General features: G+C 40.0%; 1 protein-coding gene across 4 annotated transcripts in view; it reads right to left on the bottom strand.

Moving 5' to 3' along the window:
• The window catches only part of NCAPG (non-SMC condensin I complex subunit G), a 41,957-nt gene that overhangs the window by 6,395 nt on the left and 20,021 nt on the right, over positions 1 to 15,541 (bottom strand). For all 4 annotated transcript variants that reach the window (XM_025178392.2, XM_025178393.2, XM_006136992.4 and 1 more), the window contains 7 exons: positions 15,239 to 15,418; positions 14,614 to 14,724; positions 9,019 to 9,138; positions 7,178 to 7,417; positions 4,733 to 4,914; positions 2,150 to 2,324; positions 1,590 to 1,751 (listed from right to left, as the gene is read on the bottom strand). In XM_025178392.2, the coding sequence (XP_025034177.1) occupies positions 1,590 to 1,751; positions 2,150 to 2,324; positions 4,733 to 4,914; positions 7,178 to 7,417; positions 9,019 to 9,138; positions 14,614 to 14,724; positions 15,239 to 15,418 (1,170 nt within the window). The remainder of the gene's footprint in view (positions 1 to 1,589; positions 1,752 to 2,149; positions 2,325 to 4,732; positions 4,915 to 7,177; positions 7,418 to 9,018; positions 9,139 to 14,613; positions 14,725 to 15,238; positions 15,419 to 15,541) is intronic.

Raw genomic sequence — 15,541 nt, forward strand, 5'->3', positions numbered from 1 at the left:
CTTTCCTTACTCCTCGCGAATCGAGGCATACCAGTGCCAACTGGGGCACCCTCAGCATTTCCTTTAGTGAATCCTTAATAGGCCCACTAAATCTAATGCCAGAAGATCTCTGGCACAGTAAGTATAGACATGGCCTAAGTCTACATCCTTTAAGAAGGGCCTTTCCACCCCAACATACAGAGGTTATAATGCATTAGTCCAAGGTAGGGATGTTAACTATTACTTTACTAGTCGATGGAAATTCCATCAACTACTCGACTAGTCAATGGAGTTCCGTAGTCTTCCTTTGAAATGTATAAGAGCCCCAGCATTTCAAAGAGGCAGCACCACATGGAGCCCGGGTACAGGCTCTCCGTGGGGCACTGCTGCTTTGAAGTACCCCCTTTCCCCCCCGCACTGCCTCTGATGGAGGCAGCAACAGAGGGGAAGAGGGGGAAGGAAATCGACTAGTCGACTTGACTATCAGATAAGCATTTGCTTATCAGATAGTTGACTAGTCCTTAACATCCTTAGTCCAAGGGCCACTGAAAGAAGGCAAATTAGTTCTCATTGCTTGGTATAGTGCTTGAAAGGCACTGTTTCAACAGAGTAAGAGGATTTAGCAAATGAGCTTAGCTAATTTTTATGCTATGCCAAACATGAAAGAATGTCTTTTCTTACTACTCTTATCAAACTATGTTTAAATGGTTCATCTTAGAATTAAGACCACTATGATCACTACAACTAGCTTGAAATCAATAGAGAAGAATTAGATAAAAAGCAGAGTGCAGCCCATGCAGAAGTTATTGCCCTCTACTCTTTCACATGCAGACCTCAGAAACATCCTTAATAAAGTCCATAGGCTGCACATTTGCTTCAGAACACTTCAAAATTGCCACCTTTGCCAAATTCAGGTATGGAACTTCTCGTCCATGTGTCCCTCTCGACTCTTCTACATACATAGCACTAGATTCTTCTCTCATCCCACCCAATCAGTCCATGGTTGATGTGAGTTTTCTCTGCTATTCTGTTAGCCATCTGTAGCAGACTTCCAAAACCTCACCATCTCAATTCAGACCACATTCTTTCCCCTCTGAATAAAAGACCTAATACTAAGTTAAGCATGCAAGTAAGCATTTAACTGTGGAAGGAGTGAACAAAGGTAGGCTCCAACTCTGCATTCAGCTGCAAATATTGAGATTTAGGTAACAGCAGTAGCTATTCGATAATCTGAGTTGTAAAGGACTATCCTTCAATATTACTAAAATGTGATAAAATATAATGCAGCATATCTATTGTGAGCCTTACTCTGAGGACACATGAAAAACATGACATGTTGCTTCAATTTATTTCACTGGTTGAAGTAATTCAGTATGCTTCAATATCAGCGTACAGTGATCTCAACCCATAGATTAACTCAATTTTAATTAGATTTGTTTAAAATATAACTATCCTGATTAAAACTAAAATAATTCCACCCTAATTAGTATTAACACAGATTCTTTGTTAAATAACTAACAGATAAACAGTGGAGTACCACTAGGATACTACAATTTTTAGCTATTAAAAAGGTACAAAGAGCAATGTTACTGTTTATATACACTACCTACCTCAAGAATCTCTTCAAGTATAACCAGAAGATCTTTTATGAAATCTTTACTGAGTTCTAATGAAGTCAAAGCTTTTGCATAAATACGAACATCTGGTGCAGTTGGATCCATCAAGATCTCATTGCAAATTTTCATAGATAAGCTATCATGAACTGTCAAATCCTGGAAAAATCATAAGGATATTCTTAAAATTAGCTGAAAGCTAGTTACACATAAGATGACAATGAAATGTGTCTGATGTAAGAAACCAGTCGGCTATGTTAAATGCCAAAAAGGTAATTTATCAAAAATCCACATTTTAAGCACGCACGTGCACATACATGCACATGTATAGAAGGAAGCAAACAGCTGCTATTGGTAAATTATGTACGCTTTAACCACGTGAGGGGGGGGAAAAAAAAAAAAAAAAAAAAGGTAGTGAGAGGTCATTGCGAATCTTATGCAGGAACCTCAAAGGAACAGGGAGAAATCTTCAGAATGCTAGAAGCGGCTGGGTTATTGGGACACAATCTCTAGCTATGAACATCAAAGTAGAATCCCGTCTGCCATAATCTACATACTTGGTAATCCTGTGACTTTTTGGCTTGAGGATTCAATCCACTTGGTCTTGTCAGGTCCACTAACAGTTCAGAAACATTAGCAATATCTACTTCAGCCAAAGGTGAAGATGCAGGAGCATTAAACAGCGTTCGCAGAGTTGGAAGGTAAGCTTCCTCAAAACATTCCTGATTAGTCCTGTATGAAATGAGTCAAATAATACTAATACAATACAAAAATGTCATCACAAATTCATTATAGCCTCAACCCAGAAATAGCATATTGTTTTGAGGGGCCTCAGAAGGCCAAGGCTTTCCAAACCAAAACTAAAGATTGGGGCCCACTGTAGACCAGAGGTCCTGTTTGTTTGCTGGATCAGAAAGAAGGCCCTGAGCTGCTTTAAGACCAAGTTACAGTAGAGTCTGGATTATCCAACATTCGGTAATCCGACACTGGGCTTTATCCGACCCTGCAGCTCCCGGGGACAAAGCAGCGCTGCAGCATCAGTGGCTCCAGGGCACCGGGTAGGAGAATGGCCTCACTCGCTGCCCCGTCACTCTCCTGGAGCCGCTGATGCCGCTTCTCCCGCCGCCACTTGGTCCCCGGGAGCTGCAGGGTCGGATAAAGCGTGGGCCGGGAGAACGGCCCCACTTGCTGCCCCGTCACTCTCCTGGAGCTGCTGATGCCTGCAGCTCCGGGGACAAAGTGGCGCCAGCAGGAGTGGCATCAGTGGCTCCAAGAGAGCAACGGGGCAGCGAGCGGGGACCTTCTCCTGCCCCGTGCCCTGGAGCCGCTCCTGCCGGCACCACTTCATCCCCGGGAGCTGCAGGCATCAGCAGCTCCAGGGCGCGGACAGGGAGAATGGCCCTGCTCACTGCCCTGTTGCTCTCTTGGAGCTGCTGAAGCCGCTCCTTCTGGCACCGCTTCATCCGCGGGAGCTGCAGGCATCAGCGGCTCCAGGAGAGCTACGGGGCAGCAAGCAAGGCCGAGCGCCAGGGAGCTGCAGGGAGGGAAGGGGCAGGCAGGGATGGGGCCAGACTACAGTAGAGTCCCTATTATCCGACATATTCGGTAATCCGACCACATGTCGGTCCCATTTAGGTCAGATAATTGGGACTCTACTGTATTTATCCAACAGTCCTTTCTTTGTTAGTCCCTCAAGAATCCAGTTTGAAGCTCTCCAAATGCAGGAAGGAGGAGTGGCTTCAAAAGGAAGTACATTAGCATACTTATTGCATAACTTACCAAGTCAAGGACAATATTTTGCCTTCTAGAGTCACCACAGTATACTGTGTTATGGCTTCAAAAGGCAATACTACTTTTAATATATTTATTAGTATACTGTGTTATTGTGACATTTAGAGAAGGTTCACCCATAGGAGCGCAATGCTAATGTACTTCCTTGCATTGAAAACCCTACATCTGCTAATTTAATTTTTTAGACAGGAGACTAACAGTTTCCTCTACATCAGTGGTCTCCAACCTTTTTACACCCAAGATCACTTTTTAAATCTCAGAACAGGCGAAGATCTACCGCCCCGCCCCTTCCTTGAAGCCCCGCCCTCTCTATTCTCCTCCTGTCCATTACTTGCTATCCCCAGCCCTTACTTACACACTCCGATCAACAGTTTATTTTTAAATTATGCGATACATACAATTAAAATCACGTGTTTATAGTTATGAAATAAATGGTCTGTTTTTGATTCATGCTATTTAAATCTAAAATGAAGCATTTATAATTATACATTTTGTGGGGACAGAGTACTGCAGCAGGGGACAGGGTGCCAGAGGGGACAGAGTTCTGTGGCTGGGGCCAAAGGAGTGGGGACAGCATTCTGTGGCTGGGGCCAGAGGAGTGGGGACAGCATTCTGTGGCTCGGGAGTGGGGACTGGTGAGTAGGGTGCCAGTGGAGGCAGAGAGTCCCCTGCATCTCCCCCCTCCCAGCATTCTCCCCCCCGGGAAACGAGCGTGTGCCTGCCCCGGGGCCAGCACCCCCTTTGCAGGGAAGCCCCGTGTGCGCGTCTGCCCCGGGGGGCCGACCCCCCCTCCCCCTGCGCAGGGAAGCCCCACGCAAACGTCTGCCCCAGGGCCAACCCCCCTGCGTGCCTCCCGCAGGGCTGACTCACCCCTCCTGTGCGGTGCAGGGGGCTGGCAGAGCAGTTAGCGCACTTCTGGAATTGCCGGAAGTGGCGCTAAGCTGCGGGACTTCTGAAGCCCACACTACCTCCGTTTTCTCTTGAGGTAAGTAGTGGGGCTTCTGGGGGGGTGGGAAGAAAATGGGGGGGGACAGGACGCCTCGCGAGTGACTGGTCGAGGCCTCGAGATCGACCAGCAGCTCGCGATTGACCTGTTGGTGACCACGGCTCTACATAGCTGCCAAACACTTAGAACAGCCTGGCTCTCAGACCTGAAAAATTAGGCCACTTATTTAGGTGTCTAATTTTAAAAACACTCAGGTTTGACAGCTGGCCTTACTTTCTCAGGCTGTTGTATCAGTTGTGTTGTGTAAATCTTAAGAACAAAACCAGCTAAAAATTACAATGTAGCAAAGAAAGGGAAAAAAAAATACATGCTTTCAACATAAAGTGTTTTTAAATTGTCATACCTATTTGCATAAGCAAATAAAGGGAAGAAAACTCCCAGACAATGTCTAAGTCGAGTATCCTCTTCTGTTACTGGATTATACCACAACAAAACAAGACGAGAAAGAAGTTTGGCACTAATTAACCTCCCAGAGAACATCAACTTGGCCAGACCCTCTGCAGCTTCTGTCCTGAGTTCAGAATACTTAAGTAAAGAAAGGTTTGATTAGAGAAAAATGCAGTCCTTTAAATGACATACATCAGTTAATTGGAAAGTAAAGACCAATCTTATATCTATGACTACGCTGAAGATTTAAATTCAAGCTTAGAGTTGCATCTTTAATGCCAGTAAAACTCTTAAAGTAGCATACTACAAACAAAAGTTACTCTAAATGTTAATTGAATGATACCCAAATCCATGCTAACAGAGTTCAGGTGCCTCAAATCTCTATCAAGAAACCTAAAGTTAACATACTGGGAAAAAAACCCATCATAGCTATCAATTTATTTCCAACCCAGTTGAGAATGAAAAGAATATTCTTTCCTCACCAATGAAAAAAAATGGATTATAGAATACACAACTTTGCTAAAACAATCCTGCTATTTCATTTTTCTTTTACAGATATAAAAGCCATGGAGGACTGACAGTTTTAACAAGGCTGGGGATGCAGTTAGTTATATTTCTTTGGAAGTTGCCAAACATTCAGAAACTAGTAGTTTGCATCAATTTCTCATTTCGTTCAAAATCACTGATGAGCCTTCACATTTGCCCTCATCAAAATTATGCAGAATTTCAAGAAGTACGAGTTATTTCCTACATGAAGGAAGACCCAAAGTAGCAGCCTGTTTTGAAAACAAGTCCAAATATATTTATCCTAAGACTATATACACAAGAAGGTTTTCATGGTGAAAAGACCAATCATACAAGGCAGCCAAAATCCAGAAGTAGCTTAATGAAAATTTAATATAGAATGTAGACCTTAGTCCATACTATGCTTTTCAGCACATTGGGCTACCCACATTCTCCATGCTTGCTTATCAGCTGCCTTTTGGCCCAAGTCTTCCGATATCAAATTAATTTTTTCAATGTCATAGATAGTCGTACACATCCAAGTCATCTTAGGTCTACCCCTCTCTCAGGTGGAAGCCAGAAAATCCAACAAGAGAGCCATAATCATTAGTCAGTAATGATCCATTCAGAATACATGCCCTAGTCATGAATGTCTTCTTACAAATTATTTGCAATAGAGATCTTGCTTTTTTTTTTTTCTGACCTCATCCTTCATTTTTCTTTCCTCATAACTTACTCCTAATGTTCTCCCCACCGAGCACTTATGATTAAACGTATGTTGAGTTGCCAGATTTCACTGCCATATGTTACTATGGCTATAACAGCTGAGTAGACACTTTGTTTTGTATATAAGGATATGGTATCAAGATTCCAAAATTTACACCAGGCTGCATTCACTTAGCCAATCCTTATTCTTTTTTCCTCAGAGCATCTTGGCTTATTGTGCTTCTAAGACATTTGAATCAATCTACCCTCTCTAGCTCTTGATTGTTAATTTTGAGGCTTAAATCCATGTTCCAATTACCATGATTTTACATTTCTCTACAGTGAATCACAGTCCTATCTTTATTTTTTTCCTTAACTTCATTTGTACATGCTTGTAGTCCATCATTTTCATGTAGAAGAACAAAAATTTGATATAACAGAATAATAATGAGGAATAAAATCCATCAGAAGGCATGCACACAAGCATTTTTTTCTTTAAAAACATCACAACATAATGTTTTTGGATGCCTGCATGTGTGGAGTGCATGTAATTGTAACTGAAACAATACCACTGAAAACGTGGGGGAGATGCCTACTTAGTGCCATGAGTTATGTGGAAGAGTAGCAGAGAACAGGAACAGAATACGACTCCACAAAAACTAGACTTAGCAGTTTTAATAGCCGTTTTAATTCCTCCAAAGGCAAAGTAATTGCCTTCTCTTGCAAAGCAAAGCGAGCCGATTAAAAATGGAACGAAGGAGCTTTTAAATAAATCTGTCCTGGTATTCACACTGTTATCCTTGTTATCACATCATAACTTGTTCTAGTTAATAATACTAGAGCTATGCCAATTGTACCACCTTAAGTTCTATACCAAATGATGTTAAATGAGAAAATAAAGCACTCTGGGCCATAAAGAAATGTCTGACATTTCCACCATTGTTATGGGGTTTTCTAAAGAAACCACTGCAGAACAGCAGCCCTATTTACAGACTTCCATTCAGCAGTAATTTTCATACAAGCTTAAATCTATAAGCAGTTCCTGAACACTGGTCATCCGACCCAAGAATATAAACATACAAGTGGTTTAGGGGGGAAAAGCTCTCTTACGTACAATCGTATACAATTTTTTAAACAAAAACAAAAAAAAGATGTATAAGAGCAGACTGATGGCATTTTATAAATGACTTACCTCACTGTCTAAGAAACTAGAAAGGAGGTGCAGAAGGTTGTGAACAGTGGCAGTCTCGTCTTCCAAATCTTTTATTTTAGTCTCCTCTTCTTCACAATCTCTGCTTCTAATCTCTATTTTTTCACTGTGAGAATCACTGACTCTTTTTGTTTTGAATGTTTCTATCCCAAACATCATCAGCTGGTCAAAGATTGCCTTTAAAGCACTTAACTTCACCTTAATGTCATCAATTTGTAAAACCTAGGAAGGGAGGAAGTTCTGTGGTACATCATTCAATTATGGTGTGTTAAAATGAAAAACTGACATTATTTAATTCCTAAATCAGTGACTGAGTTTACCCAAAGATTAGACAGCAATCCACCAAAGTTAGGTGGAAACTCCTCAAACTTTAGAACAGTATGAAAAAGCAATCTAAGCTCAAATATGAATCCAAATTTAAAATAAAATCTGATGTAAACTATAAAAGAATATCCATTCAGCTCCAGCTATGCAATCGGCCTACTTTATGAAGTCCAAACCAGCATTGCATGATTTATAGTTGTTTCTATCAGGGAAATCATAATCCTAATAGAAGACCTTATCCCATGTATTCTTACTGCCTTATTATGTCTAATTTGGAAGCAAGTAATAATAAAAATCAAACTCATTTGGAATTTGCTAACTCCAAAAGGCCCAAAACATAACCAGGACCAAACTGTGCTGAGCACTACTCAATAAAGAGTTCAATGTCTATTTTGAAAGAAGACACAAGACGACTGTAGCAAACAATGGGATATAAAGACAGGGGGGAGAGTAATAAATTCAAATTGCATAAATTAGTCTAATCTGAAAGACATTTTCAAAGGTGACTTCTCCTTAAGCTCCATTTTCTAGAGTGACTTAAAGTCTAAGTCTCATTGAAAGTCAATGGGATTTAGGCTTTTGAAAATTGTATCATAAGTTCTCTGGGTCAGTGACAATATTGTCCTACCTAATACAATGATCATTTATTTTGATGAGGGCCTTTGGATGCTACTACAATGCAAATACGCAAGAATGTGATAGTGGTTTAAGAAACTCATCTGCTGTTGTCCATTTTACTCTAGAGTCAACTGGCCAAAAGAAGAGCCACAACTATAAGCATTTTCCATGCTGTGGACATATGCAACTTGCGTTTAGAAAAAAAAATACTGAGTAGACCTAGAACTATCAAGACCCCTTTCTTTTCTAAATAATACCCAAGATAGAACTAACAGGACAAAGACATAAATATTATGAGTTTAGAAATTGCTGAGAAGCTTAACACTGAAGAAGGACTCCATTTCACAGGTGAGGAAAACAGAGAGGTGTTAGAACTATCAGAGGAAGTCAAGTGTATGTGGCAGAGGTGGACATAAACCACATGCATATGCGGATTGTACCTCCAATATCCGGCACTCTCTAGTCCTGCAATACCCCTGGTTTGGCAGGACCATAGATGCTCCTGAACCAGAGAGCCTGAGAACCATGGGATAAGGTCTTCCATTAGGATCATGACAACATCCCTGCTTGAAACAATTGTAATAGTGCTGCACGGTTTTGGACTTCATGAAATAGGCTGATTGCATAGCTTGAGCTGAATAGATATTCTTTTATAGTTCAACATCAGATTTTATTCTAAATTTGGATTAATATTTAAACTTGGGTTGCTTTTTTATACTGTTCCAAAGTTTGAGGAGTTTACACCTAGCCCCTGCCTGTGATGGGCCCTATGGGGCTAGAACAGTCCACACCACAGTGGGTGGGGAGCTGCTCCAGCCCCTACCTGTTAACCTTTCACATCCCTAGATAAGAATTGTGTTGATTAGCTAAGAAGTTTTTACCTGTAACAACAATGCAAGGTGTTGACTGGCAAAGTCTTTGTTCTGCAGGGCACAGCAACCCAAACACAAAACGGCCATATTTCGTACAGCTGGGTGAATATTAGTTACTCCAGGAAGTATCTTAAAAATAAAAATGTGATTCTTTGTGATTAAAATATACACATTGGGACAAGAAATACTTGTAGCTCATGTTGGAAAATAAGTTATTAGAAAGTAAATATTAAGTGACCTATGTGTAACTTATTCACATGTACTTTTGTACCCAATGAGTGAGTCAATCAAGAAGTAAGACTATTCCATTGCTAATTGAAGACAAAGTGTTCAGAAAGCCACTTGAGATTAAACCTAGATAAATGGAGTCTATACTAGAAGGGGAAATATTGCTTAACAATTGACTCATATAAGTTCATATTTATTCTTAGACATATAGTTAGAATTCACGAAGTGTAGTGATAAAAACCAACATTACAGGACAGTTAGGACAAAAACCAATAAAAAAAAGTCTCTAGTCACTTAAATTCACAGCCAGTCCATAGATCTTCAGAGAACTTGACAAGGACCAAATATCAAATTTAAAAAAAAAAAAATCCTATAAAATACAGTAATATTCTCCCACAAAAAAGCATCCCCACCATGTATTTTAAATTTAACACTACTGACCTATTATGTCCTGTGAGTTTTTTAAAATTAAGCTGGACTGAGAAGTACATTAGCACAATATGGTTCGTACACACACACACACACACACACACACACTTTATGAAGGTTATGGCTTTTTTATAGTTCTAAACATTCAGGTCTTTTCTAGACTGCAAATATGACAGGTTCAAAAACCATAAGGGAGAGACACATATCTCAGAATAATTGCTTCAACCTGGCAAACAGTATAGCCTTTGCATTTTCTTTAAAAAACACAGTGTAACCAGGTACATGCTGATGTCCCCCTTCACCGCGCCCTGGAATTTAAATATGATATCTGTGTTGGCCGTCTTACTCTGCAGCCCTGAAGACTTTGAGTTTAAGGTGCTTCAGCCAGGCACTCCCAGACTACCCCTCCAACCCCTCAGAGGTCTGGATCCTGGAGCTGCCGCCATGTGCTTCTCCCACCAAGGATTGGGGTGCATGAGCAGAATGGCCAATCGTAATCATGCGCTTAGGCACGTGTGCAGAGTGGCCGGCCATGAGCAGTCCAAACGCGCGGCTCAGAACTAGCAAGAGCCGCATTTCTTTAAGCCAGCGGTTCCAAACCTTTTCCAGATGGAGACAATTCAGAAAGACTTGGGGACCCAAGGCAATTCAAAAACGGAGAGAGGAAGGGGGCAGAGCAACCTGGGGAGACACTTGGCGACCCTTTAGAAATTTAATGGCGACCCATATTTTGGTCCTGACCCACAGGTTGGGACACTCTGCTTTAAGCAAAGCTCCTCATGCGGCTCGAGAGAATATCAAGTGAATCCACATAATCACACACATCACCTGGTCTCTCTCTCTCACAAAATACACTTGCAAGTGCAATCGCCTGTAGGCAGAACAGAACCTGGGACCTCTGGAGCTTAGTGTAGGAGACTCTACAGCTTGGGTTACAGAAGCACACACCAGCCCTGCTACAAGGAACTCAAATGACTGAATAGGAGAGCATAGTGACTACTCATTTACCTTACTTTTGATGCCTACCTCATGTAATTATAATTACAACGGGATGAACAACCCTAGAAAAATGGCTTGAACTTTCACACAATAAAACATTAAGAAATCCTGTGTTTGCAAACAGTGCAAAAGAGTGGGAGCAATCACTTATGGGTACACAGAAGACACTGAACAAGAAACTGCTAACTTTAATAAAAACTAAGGCTGTCAATTATTTTCATTTAACTCATAACATTTAACTCAATCACATTTAATTTTTGTGATTTTTTTTTTAATTGCAATTTGAATTGACCTCTTAAGTACCAATTGAAATTTATTAAATGTTTGTGGAAGTTTTTCCATCAATATATTAATTTCAGTTACAACACAGAATACAAAATATATAGTACTCTATATAAGCATTTACTACAAACATTTGCACTGCAAAAAACAATAAATATGAACAGTATTTTTCAGTTCACCTCATACATGTAATCTGTATTGCGAGAGTGCAATTTACAAATAAGGATTTTTTTATTACATAACTGCACTCAAAAACAAAATGTAAAACTTTAGAGCCTACAATTCCATTCAGTCCTACTTCTTGTTATTCTTAAGATTGCCTTACCAAATTTGTTTACATTTATACGAGAGAATACTTTTCACTGTGAGGCTATATTGTAAATAAGGGTACGTCTAGACTACATGCCTCTGGCGACAGAGGCATGTAGATTAGGCTACCAGACATAGTAAAATGAAGTGGCGATTTAAATAATCGCCGCTTCATTTAAATTTACATGGCTGCCGTGCTGAGCAAAGGTATTTGTCGACCACCCAGGTAAACCTCATCCCAGGAGGCTTACCTGGGTGGTCGACAAATACCTTTGATGTCGACAACCGCGCGTCCAGACTATTGCGCTGAGCCGACAAACAGCTGATCAGCTGTTTGTCAGCTCAGCGCAGCAGCCATGTAAATTTAAATGAAGCGGCGATTATTTAAATCGACACTTCATTTTACTATGTCTGGTAGCCTAATCTACATGCCTCTGGCAACAGAGGCATGTAGTCTAGATGTACCCTAAGTAAGAACACCTTTCCATAGCACTTTTGTTGCCAGTATTGCAAGGTACGTACATTCCCCTTCATGCTTCAGCCACCATTCCAGAAAACATGCTTCCATGCTGATGATGCTAGTTAAACATATAATGCATTAATTAAATTTGTGACTAAACTACTTGGGGGAGAACTGTATGTCTTCTATAAAAGTGGGGAAACCACAACAGGATCACAGAATCCTAGAACTGGAAGGAACCTTGAGAGGTCAAGTCCAGGCCCCTGACATGTATTTCAAATAGCAGTCCTGGATGATGACCCAGCACATGTTCTCTTTAAGAACACTTTCACTGCAGGTTTGACAAAACACCAACAAGGTACCAATGTGAGATTTCCAAAGATAGCTATAGTACTTCAAGATGAACAAGGTATAGAACATGCTGTCCATAGTCTTAAAAGGCCAACATTTTGATGTGGAAACTACAGAGCCCAACCTCCGACCCCTCCCCCCATAAGAAAATAAATATTCTGATGGTGGCATTTGACTCAAATGATGAAAATGAACAGGCACTAATCCATACTGCTTTGGATTGTTATCGAGCAGACCCCATCAAGAGCATGGATAGATGTCCTCTGGAAGGATGGCTGAAGAATGAAGTAACATATGAATCTTAAGCATATCTAGCACAAATATCTTCAGATAAGCTACAAAAATGCCATGTGAACATCTGTTCTCACTTTCAGGTGACACTTTAACAAGAAGCAGGCAACATTTTCTCCTACAAAATGTAAACAAGCTTGTTTGAACTATTAGCTGAACAAGAAGTAGGACTGAGTGGACATGCAGGCTCTAGGGACTTACATTGTTTTATTTTTTAATTCAATGGGTTTTGTACATAATTCTACATTTGGAATTTCAACTTTCACTATAAAGAGATTACACTATAGTGCTTGTATTAGGTGAACTGAAAAATAGTCTCTCGATTTTTACAGTGCAAATATTTGTAATAGAAGTATAGAGTTAGCACTATACACTTTGTATTCTGTGTTGTAGTTAAAATAAATATATTTTAAAATGTAAAAAACACTTAAAATATGTAAATAAATGATATTCTTTTATTGTTTGACAGCATGATTAATGGTGTGATTAATCATGATTAACTTTCTAACTGCTTGACAACCCTTGACAATAAAAACCCACCAGACTAGAGAAATTACATGGACAGACATATATCAGGGATGATCCAGACAGTGCTTGATCCTGCTGTGAGAGCAGGGGTCTGGACTTGATGTTCTTTCAAAGTCCCTTCCAGTTCTAGTATTCTATGGCTCACTATACTGACTTACTGTCCATATTTAATGGTCATAACTCTAAAAAAAGACCATTGTGTAAAAGAATACTCTGGACAGATGGAAGGACAGAACAGCTACCAAACACCACCAGTTTCTGTTGCATGACTATTGGTCCAATGCGATTTATTCCTTCCAGATTGATCGTTTTTGTGATCAGAATGACAGGTAAAGGCTGAAGATCAATAGACTTCAGGTAATCCACAGTTCGAGATCAACATGAAATCCCGTAATTGAAACTACTAGGGTTGAGCAACAGATCTTGCAAGAAAGATTCTGTAAGTCTGAAATTGCTTCCCACATTTTCCTTAACACAGAATCATTTTACTCTATATAAATCTTCAGTAATTTTAATAACATGAGGAAAAAAAGAACATAGTATCTCTCATCAACATAAGCATAAGGGCCTACATCAACTGAGTGCTCAGCTTTGGCCATCTTAAGGTCAGCTACTACATTGGTTGAGCATTTACAGGCTTCCCTGAAATGGGAGCAAGACATACAGTAAAACTCCATTGGTCCAGCATCCAATGCTCCGGCACTCCTGATGGTCCGGCATCATTGGGAATCCGGAAGTGCTCTGGGCAGCTGGACAATTGGAGCTGCTCTGCGCCCGGCTTCCCCGATTCAGCAGCTGCTGAAACTGACCAGCAGCGGCTGAATCGGGGATGCCTGGGGCAGAGCCGGACTATCGGAAGGGGGGGGGCTATGAGGGGTCTGGCGTGGGGTGGAGGGGATGCCACGCCAGACCCCTCATAGTCCCCCCTTCCGATAGTCCGGCATATCTGATAATCCGGCACCCCCTGGGTCCTAAAGGTGCCATATTATCAGAAGTTTATTGTAATTGGTTTTTCAGTAAAAATGTTGTAATAAATCCCTTTGGAAGTTGAAGCCCAAGGGATCTCAGCACTCATCTTGACACAGGGTTGCAGAAACACATCTCAGCTTCTTTCAGCATAGGAGTGGCTTGGAAGCTGTAACATTAATGCTATGGGGGGGAGGGAGGGACTCTGCTTTGATTCTATACATATAGATAAAAGTAACTAAGAAGCGTAAAAGCATTACTGATATGACACTCCCATAAAAAAAGACAACGACACTAGGAACAGAATAAATGCAGTAGTTAAGGTCCATAGTGTTAAACTTTTCCTGTAGCTTAAGTGCTTCTGGCTGGCAATTTAGTTGATTGAAGATGAAGTTTACATGCATCAGAATAAGCACCAACATGTTTAACTAACCAAAACTGCATTAATACCAAGAATGATTTTAAATTAGTTCAAAGGAATACTAGAATACATCTCTCACACACACACACACACACACACACACACACACACACACACACACACACACACACACACACCTCACACTGAGATGTTGATAGAGAAGATTGAGACATCCATATTCATATAACAAGAAATTGACAATTACAGGAAATTTAAGGTGAAGGTGCATTACAAAAATGCAATTTTCTACAATATTTATTGTTTTTATTTTTCATTTCATTTTCCATTTCAGTTTTTCTATTTTCTATCTTTTAAAACTGCACTCCTTATTGCCACTTACCAACGACTCAATGATCCCATTCATGGTTGGGCCTATTCCTTTAGAAAAGGACATCTGCTTGAGGAGTTCGAAACATATCAGTAAACACTTCAGTAGTGTTTCTGGATCATTCTTTAAGAGGAGAAAAATATTTTTTTTTATTAAAAATGAGAGAATAAACAAAAGATCATTTTTGCCTTTTCTGTGCAAGTAAAATGTTCTCTTCACACTATATTCTCAAAGAACGCTATATTCACCTACAGTACTGAAAATGATAAAGAATTATGGTTACATGAATTAGTGGTTCACCTGTTATTAATTGTCACTTAAGGCTAAGAACACTTAGATAAGATAAAACCCCTTTTTAAGAGGTTGAATTATATCCTCAAAGTCCATAAACTGCACAAAACAACATTTATATTGTAAAGAATTTGATAGAGAACATTATAATTTACATTTGAAATGTAAATGCAAACCACTGACAACTGCATGAAGAACAATTATATGCCCGCTAACATCTTCAAAGAAATTTAAATAAGGCACAAGCTTGTTCAACAGTTAGTTGAAAACCAAAGTGGATCAAAATATCACCGATATCAAGACATAACCAGTACTTAGGGGAGAGAAGAATGAAAGGAAGCAGAACCTTCTCCACACGCATTTCTTTGATTTCAGGCTGTTCTGCTTCTTTTATCAGATCACTCTTGATGCATTCCAGCTCTGTTATTTTCTCTTTTAATACCAATGCACGATTAAAATCCTGCAGAGTAATACATTCCTCCAAAGCCTCTTTTGTTTCCAGAAGTTTCACTTTTATTTCAGCCAGCTTAAATACACAGAAAATATAAGTGGCAACATTGTAAATGATTTTATTATCTGCAAAATTAATGCTAAAATATCTAAATCAGCTAGTAAGTAGCACTTTTTATATAAGTGTGCTGTCTGTAAA

The sequence above is a fragment of the Pelodiscus sinensis genome, chromosome 5 (assembly GCF_049634645.1).
Source record: "Pelodiscus sinensis isolate JC-2024 chromosome 5, ASM4963464v1, whole genome shotgun sequence".
Classification (NCBI taxonomy): domain Eukaryota; kingdom Metazoa; phylum Chordata; order Testudines; family Trionychidae; genus Pelodiscus; species Pelodiscus sinensis.